The sequence below is a fragment of the Dasypus novemcinctus genome, chromosome 16 (genome assembly GCF_030445035.2).
Source record: "Dasypus novemcinctus isolate mDasNov1 chromosome 16, mDasNov1.1.hap2, whole genome shotgun sequence".
NCBI lineage: Eukaryota > Metazoa > Chordata > Mammalia > Cingulata > Dasypodidae > Dasypus > Dasypus novemcinctus.
The window spans coordinates 64922513-64944231 of record NC_080688.1 but is presented as its reverse complement, the minus strand read 5'-3'; the positions used below and the strand labels follow the sequence as shown (position 1 = coordinate 64944231).

Sequence of the window (21719 nt, the reverse complement as noted above, 5' to 3'; positions counted from 1 at the left end):
AGCTCTGAAGGCACACCAACCAGGCGTCCAGACCGGCAGACCTCGTGCGCCCCTTCTGGGGCAAAAACCCGCAGAGAAAATCATTCCCAGAGACCCCACAGAGACCTCACCAAGCCCCTGCCCCCCCGACAGGGTTTCTATGTATCAAAAGCCCCAAACACGATACCTAATGGGTCCCTTCCCCCCAAACTCTAAGATGATCAGTTCCCTAGCTTGAGGTCAGTTTTAAAGAGGCTGTCTTTTAAAACATGCCAGTCACATGCCAGAGATTCTGATTTTGTGTTGTCTTTTCACAACAGCCCTGCTGTTTCTGGCTCGGTTGTGATGAGTACGTGTGTGTGTATATATATATATTTTTTTAAATTTTTTTTTTTCAAATTAGGTATCACATCCTTCTGTTAGATGTGTTGTTGGCAACCGTTGCTAGGGAGAGTTGGGTTCAGTTACAGACACACTGATGCCTGCTCTAATAATACTTTGCTCTGCATAGCTCAGATAGACACCTCTCAAATAAACAGGGTGCACATTTCAACGGAGGAGGGCTCGAACTTGTACAACCCAAGCCTATCCCGGTGAAAGAACACTCCCTGGGCCTGAGTGGAAGGCCTGGGCGGTGACGGGGCAGTGCTGGGCTGGGCAGAGGGGGCTCAGGACTCAATTCCTGCCATTCCAAAGGTCCCATAAAAAGAGAGGCGCTCATTCCTCACGTCGCCGTGAAACCGGAGCCCTCCCCCCACCACGGCAGCACGCTTCCCTGATGAGGACCGAGGGGGGGTTCTGGTGACTTCTGCGCAGTCCACGTTCTCCCGGAAGTGGGAAAGCATCAGCAGACATAAGGTACAGTAGAGGAGCCTGCCAAGGTGCAGGAGCCGGGGCCTCGGTGCGCAGGGCTGAGCAGCCAGCCTGCCTGGGAGGCCCGTCTCGGCACAGCCCGGCTGTGTGGGTGGAGAGGGAGACGCGGCTCCTGGGACACGCGATGGCTGCTCCGACAAATACCCAAATACCCGAGGCCGAGATGAAAGGAAAGGGGGAAAGAGAGAGCTGCAGCAAGACGGGATGCGAAGGCGGAGAGAAAGGAGGTGGCAGGAGAAAGAGGGCAGCTCGGGTCTCCTGCCAGGCTGACCCGGTCAGCCCGGAGTTCCTCAAAGAAGGACGCTTGGGAGGACTGCGGGGGAATGTGAGATGGCCCTGACCAGCCGCCTCGCTGCACCAAGGGGAAAGTGAGTCCAAACGAGGAGAAGAGACTGTCTGCAGCGGGTGGCCTGCACTTCCACACTCTCCGCCCAGCGCATGCCGAGTCCTCCGGGTCACTCAGCAAAGCACCTGGCACTTGGTGTGCATTTTTGTTTGTTTGTTTGTTTACACACTTTAAATTAAAGTTAATAGATCAGGTGTGCATTTCTTGACTGGCTCGTGGTAGGACAGGCACAGCCAGCTGTGATTCAGAAATGGGGTCTCCGAAACGTCTCCTTGACTGTAATCCTCAACCCTGGCTGCCCCTTAAAACAACCTGTAGACCTTTTAGAGAAAGGATGCTCAGGCCTCATCCCTGGTGACTCCAGTTCATCTGGTCCAAGGTGGGGCCTCTGCACTGATTCATTTCAAAAGTTCCCAAAGGGATTCTAATGGATAGCTGGGCTGAGAACTGCTGACCCATGGAAAACCCGAACATTCCCAGACTGGATGCCTACTTCGGACACTCACACTGACATGAGACTGGGCATCAGTTTGCCCATCCATAAAAATGACCCATCACCTGCAAACCATCAGTCCTCCAATGTCTTGTTACTCAAATCGTGTGCCTGGACCAGTAGCATCTGCAACACCTGGGAGCCTGTGGGCAATGCAGAGTATCAGGCCGTTCCCCAGACTGACTGAATCAGAATCTGCATTTCAACAAGATCCCCAGCAATTCAAGTGCACATCAAAAATTAAGAAGCACTGACCTATTGAAGACTACTTCTCTGGGCACATAAGAGATACTTCAGAAATGTTTGTGGAATTTTACTTACAAGAACACTATTAAGAAAAGGACCAAATCTACGGACTTGGTGTGGCTGTAAGGAATGCAGACCATTTAGTGACAGGAGTCCACTGGGACCCCAGGGTCTCTGGCTCTGTCATAGCTCTTGAGGGTAGTGCTTCGGGTCAGGAGTGCTGACTGGCTGGGAGGGGTTAAAGTACATCTGACCTTGCCCTCTCCCCCACTGACCCCCACTTCCCACTCCACGGGGGCTGCACCCTAGCGTGGCAGGCGGCCCTCAGGCCTTTGCTGCAGAACGGTCGCCACCTCAGAGCCTGCTCTTCTGCCCCCGTGCCGCCGGCTCCCATCGCTGAAGCCTGGTCAGCCAGAGCAGTCGGCCAGGGAGGGCAGTGTTCAAAGAGAGCTGCTGGGAGCCGAGCTCCCGGAGCGCTTCACAGCCCGACCCCTTCGCGGCCAGCGTCACTAAGCTGGCCTCAGGACTTGCGCGTGGAGGCGGCAGCCCAACCTGGCCAGGCGAGGCGTGTCTCAGAGGCTGCCGAACCGAACTGGGGTCTGGCTAGGGACCCAGAGCCAAGAGAGCTTTGAGTGGCTGGAGCTGACCGGGCACGCCGAGGCACGAGGAAGGGAAGGGCTCCACTGCCCGGCCGGCCGGGAGAGGCCGACAAATCAGGCGGGCCAGAAAACGAGCAGGTGGCAGCAGCCCTGGGGGTGTGAAGAAGGAAAGCAGGCTCTCAGGAGCCATGCCCACTGCTCTCTTTTCCTGCTCCTCATGGGTCTGGGGTTGTGAGTGGCCGTGAATTATGCTGCCCCAGAAGCCCTGCTACAACCTGCCACCTCCTGCAGAGAGGAGCGGCAGGGCCTGAGGAAGCTGAATTGGACATGTGGCGTTGGTTTCCCCCGGGCCTTCTAATCAGGTGTGCCCACTGGGGGCCAGGGAGGCTGCCTCCTGCCAGCAGTCCGCATGCAGTCTGCCTCATCTTCCATTTAGTCTAATAATTAGAATTTTCCACAAGAAGTTATCAGCTGGTGAATGAAAGAGGCCTTCCTTGAGATAAACACACCCAAGGAAGCTCCTTTGCTACTAGACCATCCAACGCCAGTGTGCTCTGTGCCGATGTGGAGGTGGGGACAGGGGCCACAGAGCCCCTTTGGTGGCTGAGGTTCCGCCGACACTTGTGAGCAACGCCCTCTCATCATGAGTCACGCAGGAAACGCCCAATGGCACTGGACGGTGGCAGGCCCTGTGGCCTCTCCGGCCGGTGCGTCCAGCCCACGCCCTGTGTGTCTGTCCACCACCGGCTCTGGCCAGGCTATTTGGAGCTGGCAGCCATTACCTAGAAGTCTTGCCCCATCCTGGCCCTTCTCTGAAAAAAGAAAAAAAAAAAAAAAAAAAGCCAGGGCCCAAGGCCAATCCTGTCCCTGGCTCCCCGGTGCCGGGCAGTCGGCGGCAGGCGGGCTTCTCACCGTCCGTCGCCCTCCGCGTTCCCAGGACATTCCGGCCTGCGAGGAACATGCCCAATGTGCAAATCCCTCAGGTAATGCGGGAATTCGTCACCAGGGGAGTGCGGGCGATCCAGGAACGGAACCCGATCAGGGCCTGGACGCTGGAGGGCCGCGCCCTGGCCGGCCAGGGGAGGTCTCACGTTGCAGCGAGCGAGGCTGACCCTGAGGGGAGAGGACAGGCAGGGGCAGAGCCCTGCGGGCAGCGTGCCAGGGGACAGGCGGCTCCTTCCTCAGAGCCTTTAGGGAGAAGGCAGCGAGACGCGTCCGGGGCGTAGGATTAGGGGTCATGTGCCCCAGTTGATTCGGGGCAGTCCCGGTTTAAGCCTGGTGTCAAAGTGTCTTTACCAACACAGCCCTTTCACCCTCAGATGTGTCCTGGTTTGGGTGACAAACTCTTGGGTCACCCTAGTTAGGACAGCCCTTCCTGCTCTGTAATTCCACTTTCACATCATAACTGCCAAGCCACCTTACTTTACCTTGACTGAAAATTCAATTTGTATCTTAACTAGTCTCAAGGTCCAAGCAGGAGTAGAGATGACCTTGCTACAGCCAAGTCCCCACCTCTCCCTGGTTCCACCAGCACTGGGGCCGCCAGTTCACAAGCTCCCACCCACAAAAAAGGGCAGGTATTTGCCCCCGGCTCCCCTCTGTGAAGGAAACTGCTGGGCTGGGTCCCAGAGCACGAGCCCACGCCCCTCACACACCCACAGCCATCCCACCCCCCACCCCACCCCTACGCCCACCCCCATCCAGTGCTCACACTGTTAACCATCCGTGGACACTGGTGTCCCTGGAGGAAGGAAGCGAGGAGGGAGTTAAGGCTTCCGGGGGTGAAGGGATTCGGGGTGGGGTGGCACCAAGGAACAAGCCAATGGATTTGCATGCTTTCCTCTGCCCTGAAGTGGGCTCAGGAACCACACTAGAGGCAGGCAGGCCGCCCCTTTCCTGCACCCATGTGGCTTTCCTCAAAGTCATTTTTGCCTCCTGCTCAAACACGTCTCAGCCCCCGCTACAACCAAGCGCACAACCTCAAAGCCGTGAGCCACGGTCCCAGGAAGGAGGAGGAAGAGAGAAAGTCCACAGCAAGTCTGCGTCACCTCCGACGACGGCAAGGTCAAAGCCCAAGCCTCATAAAGACCAAGAGACAGCCCTCTTATCGTGAAAACAGAGAGGGAACGGCTGGGCAAACATAACGCACCTATAAAAGTATATTGGTCCGTCGTCACCATGGAGCACTCACACAAACACACACAGATCCTCCCCTTGTCCCTTGCCCTCGAGTGCCTCTTGACTTTCTATCGCGAACGGGCCAAGGGCGGAGCTCGTGAGTTTGGCCGTGCTCAGGACTCGCAGCCTCCCCCCTGGGAATGCCGAGGAGCTCCCCGCGTCGGCGGGGGCAGCGGCCGGTGCCGGCTTACCTGAAGCATGTTGAGGAGCAGGCTCCGGAACTTGGTGCCCTCCACCATGAAGAGCGCCATCTTGTCGCAGAGCTTGGCGGCCGTGAAGGCGAAGCTGCGGTCCGACACGGCCTTCTGGTAGATGGTCCGCACGATCTCCCCCAGCATCTCCTCGGAGTTGGTGGAGTTCTGGGCCTCCTCCATGAAGGTGGTGAGCTTGGCGTCCACGTCGCTGCTGTTGTTCCTCATGCTGTTGAGGATCTCAATCAGCTTGTCCATCTTGTTCTGCTGTGGGCTGGTGGCCTCCACCGCCACTTCATCCTGGGGGGGGCGCGGGACACAGACCAGGCCGCGCCTGAGTGAAACCCAGGCTTCGGGGGGGAGGAGCCTGCTGGGGGGAGGGCAGCCACCGCCAGAAAGGCCCGGGGCCTACCTGCCCCGCACCTCGGGGGGGGGGGGCCCTTCAGAAACGCGTACCTGGGCCAAGGGCCCCGCAGGCCCCTGAGGCTCTCTGCTGACCTCTCCCTCGGCCCCTACGGTATCCTGGGCTGATGCTTCTGTGAAGTTCTAGCTCGTTCCCAGGATCCTCATACACATTGGCTTTTGTTCGTTTGTCTAGTTGCCCATCAAATGTCTTAATGTAGAAATGATTTAATGGGGCTTATAAAAGATCCAATAAGATACACAAGAAATTGAACCAAAGAGTAAAATGGAAGACCAGGTCATGAGGGTGGGGAGTATCCCAGATGCCTGCTTGTGGCACGATCCTCCAGACCCTCAGCTCCTCTGGCCCAAGGACATGGTGTCCCACGTGAAATGGCCCCCTGCCGGCCTCTAGACACAGATTCCAAGGAATCCTCCAACCTTCCAATAGAACAGCTGGCACTTCTAGGAGAGAAACTTCAGACAGAAAACCCTACACCTTTATGCAGTCTCGAGCATCTGGGGCAGACCTGGGGCTGGAGAAGGAATGGGGCAGTGGATGGTCTCAGAAGTATTTCCTCAAACACAACAGCTTGATGGTGGACAACATAACTAAGCTCCTGCTGGGATGTGGGGTCAAGGTGGAAGGGTAGGTGGAGGGTCACAGAATGACCCTTCTTTTCTCAACAATGGATGCACTGGTCTGGGCGGCAATTGCTCTCTGCCTCTAGCCACGTGGCTTCGGGCAGTGGTTGACCAGTTTCCTTCCTGGCAACATGAGGAGGTTAGACTAGAAGATCTAAAGCCCTACCATTTGGGGGTTGAGTTTAGGGCAACAGGTCTTTCACTTGAGAATTGAATCTTAAGGACTGAACCCTTCATGTCCTGTTTCTTTTCTCCAAACTTCCTTAAAAAATCCACCTGCCTCTCCAAGGAAGGCTAATCTGAGCCCCTGAGTTGGGTTGACGAGACATGGCTCCCATCCATGGACATGGGATATCGCCCAGGGACACTGGAGGGGAGGGGCAAGGCCAAGGCCAGTCTGCTCTGGCTCAGCGCAACTCGCCTTGGCTCTCCATCCTGGCAGGGGTCAGCGCCTGCATGGTTCATATCTCAGGAAGAAGACTCAGTCTTTATTATTTCTTGGGCTTGATGTTTCTCCCAAAAGCCTTTTGGCACTAAACGGGCAATATCTGACCCCAGAAAATGCTCAAGGGAAGGACCAGACCTTCCTAGCATCCCTCTACCACCCCTCAGACATGTGCCCCTTTCCTCCCCTCACAGGCTGGGCACCTGCGCCAAGCACCCACCTGGGCCTCTTGGGGGGCCAGGCGGTGAGAAGTTGGTATTTAGGGGCCAGGATATGCTGAAGGGGTTCCTGCAGAGCTGGCCTATGGCAGCCAGCCGTGACCTCAGGACTGCCTTCGGGGGTACAGGAAGCAGTAGCGTCCAGACGTGGTACGTCCACACAGCCGCCAAAGACCCCTGCTTCCTTCCACACAGCTCCCGGGGCCCTCTAACCAGTGAGGCCCCGCCCGAGACCACCTACCAAAGTGCCTACCTCTTGGCTGTCCTCCCGGGTGCAACAGAACAACTAAAATTCAATTACCGGTACCTTTTCTTTTAGCCTTCGCCGCAGCCTGTCTTTGGAAGACTGGAGCAGGTTAATTCTGGGCCGCTCCCCGATGCGCTCGGGAATAACACTGTCTTTACGCTTTGTCTCGGCCTCCGGACCCCCTGGCTGCTGTGGGGGTAGCCTCTCCAAAGCCGTTAGGGTCGGGGTGGTGGGGCTGCGGGGGATCTCGAGGCTGCTGTGTCCGGCGTCCCCTGGGACGTCCTCGAGTTTTGGGCTCTCGACGGTCACGGTCTCTTTGGCATTGCGGTGGGCGCCTGCCTCCCCCTTGTCCCCTGGTGGGTGCTTCATGTTGCTGTGGTGCCAGCGCCGGTTCTGGCTGTAGCCGTGGTGGGTGGGCCTCCCTGAGGGGTGTGGTGCGGAGCCGCCCTGGTAGGACTTCTGGTGGTCTCTGTTGTGTTTGGCACTGCCCGGCTGGTGGTCGCCGTGCTGCTGGGGCTTGTTTCCTCCTGGGGGTCTCTGCTGCCTTCTGCAAACCAAAGGAAGAGACGGAAAAGGGGTCAGGGAATACGGGGATCCACGGGAGGGTTGCTCAGAGCCCTCCACCTGCACCTCACAACAGGAATTCATGGACGTGTGCATTTGTCCATTCTTTCAACAAGCATTTATTGAGCACCTACTGTATATCAGCTCTATGATAAGAATCTGTGGGTGGGGGAGAAAAGAAAAAAAAAAGAATCTGGGGATGCAGCACAGAATAAGACAGGCACGCAGACAGGTCCCTGTTATTGCAGAGAATTTTCTCCAATCCACTTAAAATAAGTATTTTATTCACTTATTAAAATATGCATATATACATGCGCATGGGACAAAATTTAAAAGACACAGATGCTAATATGTGAACCATCCCACCGCTTCCCGGCCACCAAGTTCTATCATCCCGAAGCAACTGTACCATTTGGTGAATCTTCCAGACATATTCTACGTATGTTTGAGCAAAAATGAATACACAGACTAGACTCTTGTAATAACTGCCTGGTTAATGACTTTTCATTATAATGGCTCTTAACAAGTTACACCACTTTTCAAACCACTCCTTTTTTTTATATTGACAATCCCCGCCCCAACTCACTAAATAAATATGCTCTAAGAAGTGATATTTCAACATTATGGTTTTAGGCAAAGACAGGCTCACCCATCTAGTTGACATAACCATTTCTTAGCAGAGAACGTCATATGGAACAAATTTGAGATGCACGTCGTGGGACGAACCCCAGAGGTTTTGATTTGTGGACCGAAGGCAAGCAAGGGGGGTGGGCAGGGAACATCCATTCTTCGTGGCCCTGCCACGTTACTCGAACCAGTCTTGTGCTTAACCTTTAGTTTACTCTTAAAGGTTTTCTGTGTCATAATTTTTTTGAAGTGCAGTAGGAGTGAAAGATAACCATGAGCTCCTCAAAAGCTGTAAAGTTGGTGAAAAAATTTGCTAAGAGACTTTACCTCCTTAAGAACGAGCCCCATACCCTCCTCACAACTGTCCCTTTGGTGGGTGCCATAGACCTTTTTACACTGCATTTCATGAATAAACTGTATTTATTTACTTTCAATTTATTGTTCCTTACTTACATAAACTTGATTTCATTAATCAATAAACAATTTTTTTATCTGTAAAAATTTGGAGATCTTGGGTTAGGGTTAACATCATCCTTCAATTTTCCCATTAAAATTAATGAAATGTATTAGTTTCATTGAAAAGCTTTCCACTTAATGGTAAGAATTTCAGAAATGAATTAAAATTGCAAAGTGAGGGAAAAGTATATAGTGTTCTTGTTTGCTTTTTTAGGGGGTACTGGGATTGAACACTGGACCTCATACACGGAAGCAGGTGCTCAACCACTGAGCTAGTTGTGCTCCCAGACTTTGTTTCTACACAGATATTAACACAACACTCAGTGTATTGCATATTAGGAGTAGAAATTAGTATAATCTTTCTGGAGGGAAATTTGATAATTTGTTTCACCTGCTTAGAACATAAGAACCATATGACCTTGCAATTTCACTTGTGGCAATTGATCCAAAGGAAAGAATCAAGAATGTTCACAAGGATTTAGGTACAGAGATGTTCAACATAGCAGTGTTTATAACAGTGAAAAACTGAATGTGGAGTAATTAAGGACATGGAAGAAGGGTTCGCTTTTATTGATGGAAGAAACTTCATGTTATAACACATGGAGTATGGTGTCATTTTTTCTAAGGTAAGTATTTATGTGCATAGAAAAATCTGGATGGATATACATCAAAATGCTAACAGTGGTAATCTCTGGGAAGACAGGATGAGGATTTTTATTCTCTTCTTTTTTAAATTTGTTGTCTAAATGTAAGTGCTTTTAAAAAAAAATTAAACTTTTAATTTTGAGATATTTATAGATTCACATGCAGTTGTATACAGAGAAATCCTTTGCACCCTTTACTCAGTTTCCCCCCATAGTAATATCTTGCAAAACTATAGCATAATATCACAACCAGGATATTGACATTGATACATATAGTCAAGACACAGAACATTTCCGTCACTATAAAGATCTCTTATGTTGCCCATTTACAGCCACACCCACTTTCCTCCCATGCTTATTCCCTTTTTAACCTCTGGCAATCACTAACCTCTTCTCCATTTCTATAATTTTGTCTTTTTCTTTTCATTAAAAAATTTATTGAAGTATATCACTCATACATGTACACAAAAAACGTGTAAATCAAAAGTTGTAAACTTATAAAAACAAACACGCATAACATCATACACAACTCCCATACCTCACCCACCACCAATACCTTGCATTGTTGTGAAACATTTGAAACAAACTACGAAAGAGCATCAAGAATAACTACTAACTATAGTCCATATTTTACATTTGGTGTATTTATCCCCCAACCCACCCATTTTTTCCCCATAAACCATACAACTATCTAAAGTGTACAATCAATGGCATATGGTATAATCACATATAATTTTGTCATTTGAAGAATGCTATGTAAGTAGAATCATGCAGTATGTAACCTTTTGCAATTGGCTGCTTTTATTCAGCATCATGCCCTGGAGATTTATCCAGGTGGGTGCATTTATCAATAGTTCATTCCTTTGTATTGCTGAGTAGTATCATTTCATGGATGTACCAGTTTGTTTAACCATTCACCTGTTGAAGGAGATCTGGGTTGTGTCCAGTTTTGAGGTATTATGTTTAAAGTTGCTATGGACATTCATGAACATGTTTTCATGTGAACCTAACTTTTCATTTCTCTGGGATAAATGCCTGGGAGTGCAATTGCTAGATTGTATGGTAGTTGCATATTTAATTTTTTAAGAAGAAACTGCCAAACTATTTTCCAGAGTGATTGTACCATTTTACATTCCCAGTAGCAATGTAGATCCAGTTTGTCTGCATTTTCACCAGCATTTGGTGTTGTCATTGTTTTATTTTAGATATTTTAGATTCCCAGTATCTCATGGTTTTTTAAAAAGATTTATTTATTTATTTAATACTCCCCTCCCCCTGCACTGTTGTTTTTCCTGTCCGTGTCCATTTGCTGTGTGATTTTCTGTATCTATTTCTCTTTTTGTCTTCTCTTCTCACTTTTTCTCCTCCAGGATTTACTGGGATTTGATCCTGGGAATGTCTGATGTAGAGAGAGGTTCCCTGCCAGCTGTGCCACTGCGGTTCCTGGTTTCTGCTGCACTTCACCTTGACCCTCCCTTCATCTCTCTTTTGTTGCAGTATCATCTTGTTGCGTGACTCACTTGTGTGGGCATTGGCTCACTGTGTGGACACCTGGCTCGCTGCACAGGCACTTGGCTCACCACATGGACACTGGCTCATTGCGTGGGCTTGCTTTCTCTTCTTTATCACCAGGAGGCCCTAGGGTTTGAACCTGGGTCTTCCCATATGGTAGGTGGAAGCCCTATCACTTGAGCCACATTTGCTTCCCTCATGTTTTTAATTTGCATTTCCCTAATGGTTAATGATGTTGAACATCTTTTCATGTGCTTATTTGCCATCTGTATATCCTCTTTAGAGAAATGTCTCTTTTTCTAATTGGATTTTTTATTGTTGCGTTTTGAGTATATATTCTATAAATTAATTTTTTGAGCATTTGTAAATAGAATTGAATTTTTAAAGAAAAACTTTATTTCAATTTCAAAAAATAAAATAACAGACAAAAGGTAGGTCAATAAATTATGCAAGAATTACTTTTAAATGGTATTGAAAGTTTAATTTCAGTGTACTCATGTTCCTTGCTACTATTATATATAGGAATACAATTTTTTTGGTGTGTATATTTGTTTTGTATCTTACAAACTTGCCGGACTCACTTATTTGTATCTTGAAAATTTGTTGAACTCACTTATTTGTTCTAGGAGTTGTTTTGTTGATTCCTTGATATTTTCTTCATAGACAATCTTGTCATCTGCAAAGAGGGACTGTTTTATTTCTTCCTTTGTTATGTTTATGCCTTTTATGTCCTTTTCTTGCCTTATTGCAGTGGCTAGACTTCTAGTACTATGTTGATTAAGAGTGATAAGAGGGAAGCAGATGTGGCTTAGGCAACTGGGCTCCCACCTACAACAAGGGAGGTCACTGGTTTGGATCCCAGTGCCTCCTAGGGAAGAGCTGGGGTGATGGGCAGGTGCAGTAAGCTGACATAAGAAGAGACACAAGAAGAAAAAACATAATGAGAGACACAACAGGGTGGGGCAGAGGTTCCCAGTGCCTCCTAAGGAAGACAGCGAGCTGATGGGATGGGCAGGCATGGCGAGCTGACAAAACAAGCTGATGCAACAAGAGAAGCAGGGAGGAAAAAAAGAATAAGAAACATGACGAAACAGGGAGAAGAGGTGGCGCAAGCAATTGGGTGCCTCCCTCCCACATCAGAGGTCCCAGGTTTGGCTCCTGGTGCCTCCTAAAGAAACCAAGAAAACAGACACAGCCAGTGAAAAAGAACCGGGGGCAGGGGGTCTTGGGGGGAGAAACAAATAAAATAAATCTTAAAAAAAAGAAGATTGGTGAGAGTGAATATCCTTGCCTCTTTTCTTATCTTAGGAAGCAAACAGTCGTTCACCAATTAGTACAATGTTAGTTGTAGGTTTTTGTAGATGCTCTTTATCACATTAAGGAAGTTCCTCTTTATTCCTTATTTGAGTTTTTAAAACCATAAATGGATGTTGAATTTTGCCAAGTGATTTTTTTGCATCAATTGATATGATCATGTGATTTTTCTTCTTTAGCCTATTAATATGGTGGGTTGCATTGGTTGATTTTAGAATAGGATATTCTAAATTAAAATTCTGAATCAGCCCTGCATCCTTTGGTCATAGTATATAGTTCATTTTCTATATTGCTGAATTCTATTTGCTAATATTTTGTTAAGGATTTTTGTGTCTACATTCATGAAGGATATGGGTCTATAATTTTCTCTTTTTGTACTGTCTTTGGCTTTGGTAATTAATATGAAGCTGGTAAAACTAGCTTTATAAAATGAATTGGGGGAGTAGATGTGGTTCAAGCAGCTGAACGCCTGCTTCCCACATGGGAGGTCCCAGGTTCAGTCCTCAGTGCCTCCTAAAAACAAAACAAAACAAACACCAAGCAAACAGATGAAAAAACCAACTCAGGGGAACTGATGTGGCTCAGTAGTGGAGGGCCAGCTTCCCATAAATATGAGGTATCAGGTTCAATCCCCAGCTCCGGTACCTCAAAAAAAAATAAATAAAAAAATAAAAAAAATTGGGAAGTGTTCCTTATTCTTCTATTTTCTGGAAGAGACTGTGTAGAACTGGTGTTATTTTTTTTAAACATTTGTTGGAATTTTTCAATGAAACTATATGGGCCTAGAGATTTAGTTGGGGGAGTTTTTAAATTACTAATTCAATTTCCTCAGCACACACAGGCTATTCAAATGATCTAGTTCAAATTTGGTAAGCTGTGATAGTTTTTTTTGTTTTTTTTTTTTAAGGAATTGGTCCATTTCATTTAAGTTATCAAATTTATATGTGTAGAATTTTTATAATATTGACCTATGATCCTTTTGATGCCTGCAGGGTTTGAGTGATAGCTCTTATTTCTTTTCTTACATTGGTAGTTTGTGTCTTCTTTCTTTCTCTTTGCCAGTACTATTTCTTCATGTTTAGTTTAACTTTGATCTTCTTTTTCTAGATTCTTGAGGTGATAGCTTATTGATTTGAAACTCTCCTATGTTCTTTTTTTTTCCCTCTTCTTTATTTTCTTTTAAATGTTACATTAAAAAAATATGAGGTCCCCATGTACTCCTCACCCCACCCCACCCACATCAACAAACTCTTCCATCATTGCAGCACATCCACTGTACCTGGCGAATACATTCTGGAGCACTGCTGCACCACATGGACAGTGGTCCACATTGTAGTTCACACTCCCCCAGTCCAGCCAGGGGGTCACGGGAGGACACACAATGTCCAGCATCCATCCCTGTAGCACTACCCAGGACAACTCCAAATCCTGAAATGCCTCCACACCATATCTCTTCTTCCATCTCTCTACCATCAGCAGCCACCATGGCCACCCTCTCCACATCTCTATAACAATTTCTTCCCTTACTAATCACAGTAGTTCCCCAGCAGAACACCAGTATTCTAATGTACACATGTAGTATCATAAATTTCCCTTTGGGCACTGCTTTAGCTGAATCTCACAAATTTTGATATGTTGTATTTTCATTTTCATTCAGTTCAATGTATTTTAAAATTCCCTTGAGACTTCCTCTTTGAATCATAGATTATTTAGAAGGGTATTGTTTAAGTTTCCAAGTATTAGGAGATTTCCTATGATCTTTCTGTTACTAATTTCTAGTTTGACTCATGGTGGTCAGAGGACACATTCTGTATGATTTCAATTCCTTCACATTGTTGAGGTTTGTTTTATGGTCCAGGATTTGTTCTAGTCTGTGGTATATGTTCTATAGGCACTTGAAATAGCAAAATGTGTATTTTGCTGTTATTGGGCGGAATGTACTATACATGCTAATTAGTTCCTGTTGGTTGATGCTGTTGTTGAGTTCTTCTATATGCTTGCTAATTTTCTACCTAGCTGTTCTATCAGTTGTTGAGATAGTAGTATTGAAAACTCCAGCAAAAATTTGGATTTGTCCATTTCTACTTTCATTTTTATCAGTTTTTGCTTCACATATTTTCCAGCTGCTTTTTGGTCCAAACACATTTAGGATTGCTATGCCTGCTTGGTGGAATGGCCTTTTTAATAATTATAAAATACTCCTCTCAGATTTTTGTAAATTTTTTTTTTGCTTTGAAGTCTACTTTATCTGATGTTAATATAACCATTCCTGCTTCCCTTTTCATGATATATCTTTTTTCCATCCTTATACTTTCAACCTGCTTATATTTTTATGTTTGAAGTGAGTTTCTCATAGTTTCCTGTTGGTCATATTTTTTACCCCTCCTGTCAATCTCTGTCTTTTAATTGGTATATTTAAGCCATTTACATTTAATTTAATTACTGATATGTTAGCGCTATGTCTTCCATTTCATTTTTTTTGTTTTCTTTTTTCTGCCTTTAATGTTGTTTAGAATTCCCTTTGTTTTATACATAGTGCTTTTTTTCTTTTCCTCCCCATCCTCCACTCAGCTGTTTTTGCTGTCTGTGTCCATTTCCTGAGTAATCTTCTGTATCTATTTCTCTTTTTTCCCCCTTCTCTTCTCATCTTTCTCCTCTAGGATTTACCGGGATTTGATCCTGAGGACCTCTGGTGTGGAGGAGGTTCCCTGTCATTTGTGCCACCTCAGTTTCTGGTCTCTGCTGTGCTTCATCTTGACTCTCCCCTTTGTCTCTCTTTTGTTGCATCATCTTGCTGCATGACTCACTTATGTGGGCACTGGTAACTGCTTGGGCACTCAGCTTGCCAAGCTGGCACTGTCTCACCACATGGGCACTTGTGTGGGCACTCAGCTCCCCAAGCAGGCACTCATGCGGGCACTTGGCTCACTATGTGGGCACTCGGCTTCCTGTGTGGGCACTCATGCAGGCACTTGGCTCACTGTGTGGGCACTCAGCTTGCCATGTGGGCACTCAGTTCACTGTGCGGCACTTGGCTCACCACATGGGCACTGGCTTGCCACATAGGCACACTTTCTCTTCTTTTTAACCAGGAGGCACCAGAGAGTATTATATGGGGTCCTCCCATATAGTAGGCAGAGGCCCTATTGCTAGAGCCTTATCTGCTTCCCACCCTGTGCTTTTGAGTGATCTCTTTGTATAGCCTTTGTAGTGGTTGTTCTAGGTATTACATTATATATACCTAACTTGTCACTCTACTGTTCTTGTCATTTTACCAATTTATGTGAAGTATAGGAAACTTACCTCTCTTTATGTCCTTTTATCTTCCAGTTTATAATTCTCTTAAATATTTCCTCTATATGCATTTAGAACTACATCAGACAGTATTATAATTTTTGCTTCAACCATCAACCATAATCTTATAAACTCAAAAGAAGAAAAGTCTACTGTAGTTCCCCAGAAAGCCTATTGTATTTACCCATATTTTTGTTTACCACATTCTTCTTTACTTCCCCAATGTTCCAATATTCCTTCTCTTATAATTTCCTGTTTGGTTTAGAAAGTTTCCTTTAGCCATTCTTTTGGGGTAGGTTTTCCGGTGACAATTATTTTAGTGTTCCTTCATCTGAAAATAACTTGTTTTTCCCATCATTCCTGAAGGATAATTTCACTGGTTAAGATACTGGGTTGACTATTCTTTTCTTTCAGCAACTGAATATTGTTCATTCAATTTGTTTTTTAATAATTTTTCAGGGAAGCAGACATGGCTTAATTGACAGAGTGTCTGTCTACCATATGGAGGGTCCAGGGTTCTATCCTCAGGGCCTCCTGACCCATGTGGTAATCTGGCCCATGTGTGGTGCTGCTGTGTGCAAGAAGTGCCATGCCACGCAGGGGCGCCCCTGTGTAGGGCTTCCCCTTATTCAAGGAGTGTGCCCCACAAGGAAGGCCGTCCCACATGAAAAAAGCGCCGCACACACAGAGAACTGACACAGCAAGATAATGCAGTAAAAAAGAGATGCAGTTTCCCAGTGCCGCCAGATAATGCAAGAAGACACAGAACACACAGCAAATGGACACAGAGAGTAGACAACAGGGGGGAAGGGGAGAGAAGTAAATTTTAAAATTAATGATAATTTTTCAATTATAATGTGTCTTAGTGTGGATATCTTAGGGTTTATCTTGTTTGAGGTTGGTATGGATTCGTGAGCCTGTAAGTTTATGTCTGTTGACAAATTTGTAAAGTTTTCAGTCATGATTATTATTATGACTATTACTATTTCAGTCATTATTATTATTCTCTCTTTCTGGGACTCTGACAGTAACAAGATTGTTAGATCTTTTATTATAGTCCCTCAGGTCTCTGAGGCTCTGTTCATTGTTTTTCAATCTCTTTTCAGATAGGTGATTTCTATTGTTCTGTCTTCCTTGCTTCTTTCCTCCCCCCCCCACCACCCGCCATTCTGTTATTGAGCCTGTCTGTTGAGTTTTTAATTTCAGTTATTATATTTTTCAATTCTAAAATTTCCAGTGGATTCTTCTCTATATCTTCTATTTCTCTGCTGAGAAAATTTTTTTTCATTTGTCTCAAAGTGTATTCCTAATTGCTCTTTGAAGCACTTTTATGATGACTGTTTTAACATTTTTGTCACATAATTCTAAGATCTCTGTTATCTCAATGATGGCATCTATTGATTGTCTTTTTTTTTTCTTTCAGCTTTAAATATTCCTGTTTTTTTTTATTTCTTTGCTATGACAAGGGATTTTCGGTTAAAACTGGGACATTTTTAGGTATTATGAGAGTCTGTACTTAATTAAGCCCTCTGTTTGCAGCTGGCTCCCTCTGACACGCTCAGGCAGTGGAAAAGGGGTGCTGCCTTATTACTGCCAGGTGTGGGGGGCAGAAGTTCAAGCATCTTTGACACCTGAGGGGGGCTCCTCATTACTGCTGGAGTGATGGGGGTACCGGGCCCCCACTCGGCCTTGCTGCTACCTCCCCTGGCTGGGAGCATAGAAGTGCCTCTTTACCTCTTCCCAGGCAGCCTCCATGGCACCGGGTAGGGAGGTGACCCCTTACTACTGGGTGACGTCGGGACTCAGTGATGCTCTGGGAGGGGTGCTCATTATCACCCTGTGGGGATCAAAGTCTCGACTCCCCATTGCCCTCTCCCTCACCACCCTCATGGGGTGTTGGGGCACCTTGTCACAGCCTGGGGATGGGGTCAGTTTTTCCTGTGGAAATTGGCTGGAGCAGAGCAGTTACCGTCTAATTGCTTTGTGTCTTGCTAGGCTTCCCCTTCCCTGCTCCTCTGGCTAAAGAGAGTAGGCATTTGCCAAGGCCTCTTTTTGTTGTTGTCAGCGGCATGGGAATCGGGAATCTGTGTTTCTTTTTCATTGCGTCATCTTGTGTCAGCTCTCCGTGCGTGCGGCACCATTCCTGGGCAGGCTGCACTTTCTTTCGCGCTGGGCGGCTCTCCTTATGGGTGCACTCCTTGCGCCTGGGACTCCCCTACGCGGGGACACCCCTGCGTGGCAGGGCACTCCTTGCGCGCATCAGCACTGCGCATGGGCCAGCTGCACATGGGTCAAGGAGGCCCGGGGTTTGAACCATGGACCTCCCGTGTGGTAGACGGACGCCCTAACCACTGGGCCAAGTCCGCCGCCCAGGGCCTCTTTTTGTCTGTGCCTGTTGACCGTCCTGGGCTGCCGGCTTCTGGTGCTCCAAGTCTGGGAACTCTGAGGCAAAAAGAAAGCCCGAGGAACCCGTATGTTATTCCTCAGGACCCCAGGGTCCTTCGCTGGTCTGCCTCCTTCTCTTCACTTTTCAGGATCTTCTTACATTTGTAACACGGAAGGTCTTCGGTTGTCTGTATTTATTTTTATAGCTCGTACGAGCCTGGTCCACTGAGCTGCACCTGCTGACTGGGTCGCCTGACCCTTCTAGGGGGGCCTGCATGCCATTCCTCATCATTGTCCAGGCTCTGCCTCGTCAGGTTCTGATGTACATTCCTGGTGCGTGAGCAGGGCTGTCCTGATGCTTGGGGGGAAGAGGCAGCACCTCCATCCAAAAGCCTCGCCCCCCGACACTACCACGGCTGAAAAGCTCACTGTTACTTCCTAAGGGGCTCATGCTAAAAACAAGGGGTGTCAACGGGCCGAAGGCTTTAAGCACTGGCGAAGCTGGTCAGTGTGCACCGATGGCCGAGTGGGGATCGTGGCAACCCATGGGCACCCAGCAGAGAGGTGGGCCCCATCGGCAGAGCAGGGTCCTCGAGCCACGTGCCTCCCAGGGAGGCTTTCACCAGCCTGTCCTCAGATTGCCGAGACCTAAACCAGACGTCTGCATCAGTCAGTCCAGGGGCTCGCGGCCCATGTCCCGAGGGGCACAACCCGCCCAAGCCAGGGGAGGGTGGGGGAGACTTCACGGCCCCCCTGATAGCTCCCCAGGGCACCATGTGCCTGCCACTTTTTTTCCCAATTACTTCCAACTAATTGGCCCTCTCTCCTTCCACGCTCTTTGTTCTTTGAATGTGAGTTATTTTTATGCCCAGAGAGGAACCTTGGAAACTCCCTGGCAGATAATGCTCAATTCTCACTATTTCTGTCATCCCTACTTAGAATTTTTGTGGTGCCTGCAGGTACGGCCCAAGGAATGCCCCCAAAGGATGGGTGACCAAGCCTTCCCGGCATCCGTCTTGACACTGTCTGGCTTCCTGCTTATCATCAGGGATTTCTACTCCCCCACCCAACCCAACTTCTCTCCACTTGCAGGAGGAAGGAGGTAATTTCTACAGGGCTGGCACTCAGGGGCTCAGAAGGAAGGCAGCTCGGTCTTGCAGAGTGTCTGCTATTCGTTCCTGCAAAGTTGGGCTGGAAATTTTGGGGGCCTGGAATTCCACGGCCTCTCTGGTTCAAAGACCCTGGAGCCAGCTCCATCAATAAGGCAATGACGGAGAACGCCCTGGCCTGCTCGGCATTCGTGGACATTCTCTGACTCACTCTTTCTTGGTGGCAGGTCTTTAGTCCAGTTGGTGGACAAGCACAGATGAAGGACATCGGTGGGGAGGCAGGCTGTCCACCCTCAAGGCTTCCCCACTAAAGAGGCACAACTGATGGACTCAAAAGAAGACAGGCTTGACAGGGGGCTGAATCTGCAGACAAGGGGCACTGAGACTTTTTATTTTCCTTCCTCTTCCTCCTTCCTGCCCAAGGCACTGCTTAGTTCTCAAGGAAAGCCGCCACTGGGACGGGCTTCTGGGTGAAGGCAGCTCAGGAATCTTTCTTTCTATTTTACAGTTAAGCCCACTGAGGCTCAAGGAGGTCCCATAGCAGAGTGCCTTCCGGAAGCTCCCGGGAATGTGCTAGGTCATCAGCTAGCTGCAGCACCCACCTCCTGCCAGCCTCGCCAGTTGCCCGCAGAGCCACCCCTTCAAGAGAGAAGGGCTGACTTACTGCCGGGACCTGCTGCGGTGCTGGCCACGCAGGAGCCCACGTGCTAGGACTGCGAAGATGTGGAGAGGGCCCTGGCCACGGAACAGACTGAGGCTGGGCCTCGTGCCCCAGCACCGGAGGCCCAGGCTTCCTGCTCTGGCCATTCACAAATACTTGTCAGCGGTCTCTGGTTGAGCTGGCCCCAACCGGCGCCTCGCTCTTCTGTGTTTGCTGGCACTGGATTTCGTTGATACCGTCATTCAGGGGCCAGCTGGCTGCCCACCACGAGACCTGTGGGTTTAGATTTGGCTGGGCCGGAGATGAGCCACTTTTGCTCCCCGTGGCCTGGCCAGGAAGCTGCATTTGGTCTCATATATGGCCATAGGGGGATCCAGGTTTCGGAGACAGACCAGACAAAAAGTTTTGCAACACTACAAGCAAAAAGGCCAAAATTCCACCTTCCTGCCTGTTAACTGCGTGCTCCAATCTTTTCTCTGGGGAAGATTTCTCTTGGGGGAACGGCCTGGGAGATAAGATTAATATTTCATTTGTGCTACTGGCAACACCTGCTGTTAGGGAAATAATGTTTTATTTTGTTTTTGAGAATGAAAACTGTCAGTTTATACTTTTCCCATTGCTCATTTAGTTTATTCTTTCTTCGTTGGGTTCTGAAATCAGATGCCTTGTTTCACTCTAAGACTCTTTTATAAAACAAACAAAAAAAATATTCTCAGAACACCACAGCTGCATTTTGGGAGGTGGGTGGTAGGGGGAGTAACTTCAGATGTTGTTTTAAAAAATGGTTTTAACAGTGGTCTAAATGCAAACAAACATCTCTCTGCTCCTTAAAAAAATTTTTTTTTTTTAATCCACAATCGCTCTCAACTACATATTCCGAGGGCCACGGATTTATATGGTTCTCTCGATGTTGGGCATTTTACCACATAATTTGTAGGTCTGCTTAAAAACCTCTGAAAGCAACATTCCTAGGGCAAGCGGTTTTAGAGCTATGCGCGGGCTCCTGTTGCTTGCCTTCAGGAAAAGCGATGCCTGCTGCGCACGCGCTGAGGAGCCCTGCTGCCGCTCCCACCCCCTCACCCCGCACAGCCCTGCCGCCCAGGAACAAGGCAGGGGTGAGGAGGGGGCTCCGGGGCACAGCGCGAGCTCACAGGCTGCTTGGCTCGAGCTGGCACGTGGGACCCAGAGCGCCACACGCGCCCATCACAGTTTGTACGATGACTGGGAAACCGAAGGCCGAGTCTACGGAAGGCGACTCTTTCTCTCTTTAGGGAACCTACCAAGGGAAAACGTGACATCGGCTTAACACAGGGGAAAGGCTCGTAAGGGCCGGGATCACGGAGCCGCTCCAGTGCAGGCGTGGCTGGAAGGGACGAGCGAAGCACCAAGTCTGCCCGGCGGGACGTTCCGTGGCAGGCCTGTCTGCGGCGCTGAAGCCCCTCGGATCCCAGCATGGCCCCCCAGTGGTTCTGTGGCCCTGAGGAGTGTGCCTCTCCGTCCCGCGGGGGTGGCGATGAGGGTTCCGGGAGAAGCAGCAGGACAGTTTTGCAGATGAGAGCATGAAGGCTCAGAGGGGCTGCTTCATTCCCCTCGGGCTAGTTAGTGGCAAAACCTGCATGTGAACTCAGGCCTGCATTTCCGCTCCAAGGTACTGCCTAAAACTTTCTATGACTGGGTTAGCAATTACACACCTGAGATCTTAGCACCTTTGGAGAATGAGGAAGCATCACTGCAGAGACTTAGGCGACGGAGTAGCTCTGCAATTGCCCAGACCATCATAGCCAAGTCATTGTCATCATCTTCATCATCATCATCATCATCACATCACAACTGTGACCACAGCACTGGCACCAGCCTCCTGAGCGCTTCCTGTGTGCCAGGCCCTCTCTCCTCACCAAACCCTCTTAACCACATGGGGAGAACACTCCTGCTGCCTCCAACGGTCAGCCAAGCTTTGGACTCCCCCATTCCAGTAGATTCTGTTGCTCTTTTTTCCAAGAGTTGGGTAGGAATTAATTCAGGACTGAGGTTTCTGCCAACCAAGGCAAAAAAATGCATGTAAGTTCTAGTGTTTCACACTATGGATTGAAACCTGAGAAACCAGATGTTTTCTGTCCAAAGGGATGCTTTGGGATGGAAACGAGAGGGCCTGCCTGGTACCTCTGCCCCTGCACGTAGAGAAAATACTTTTTTCCACCAAATACAGAACGAGCGAACGAATGAAAGCATGATAAGGGAAAAGGCTGGTTCATTTTTTTCTTTTGTTCATGAAACATGCTCTGAGATTCTGC

General features: G+C 48.2%; 1 protein-coding gene across 28 annotated transcripts in view; it reads right to left on the bottom strand.

Annotated features, from left to right (window-relative positions):
- CTIF (cap binding complex dependent translation initiation factor) overlaps positions 1–21719 on the bottom strand; it is a 313540-nt gene that overhangs the window by 92252 nt on the left and 199569 nt on the right. For 14 of the 28 annotated variants that reach the window (XM_058277654.2, XM_058277674.1, XM_058277661.1 and 11 more), the window contains 2 exons: positions 6923–7409; positions 4906–5205 (listed from right to left, as the gene is read on the bottom strand). In XM_058277654.2, the coding sequence (XP_058133637.1) occupies positions 4906–5205; positions 6923–7409 (787 nt within the window). Of the gene's footprint in view, positions 1–4905; positions 5206–6916; positions 7410–21719 lie in introns of all 28 variants that reach the window. The other 14 variants (XM_058277650.1, XM_058277657.1, XM_058277658.1 and 11 more) reach the window with 1 other exon arrangement.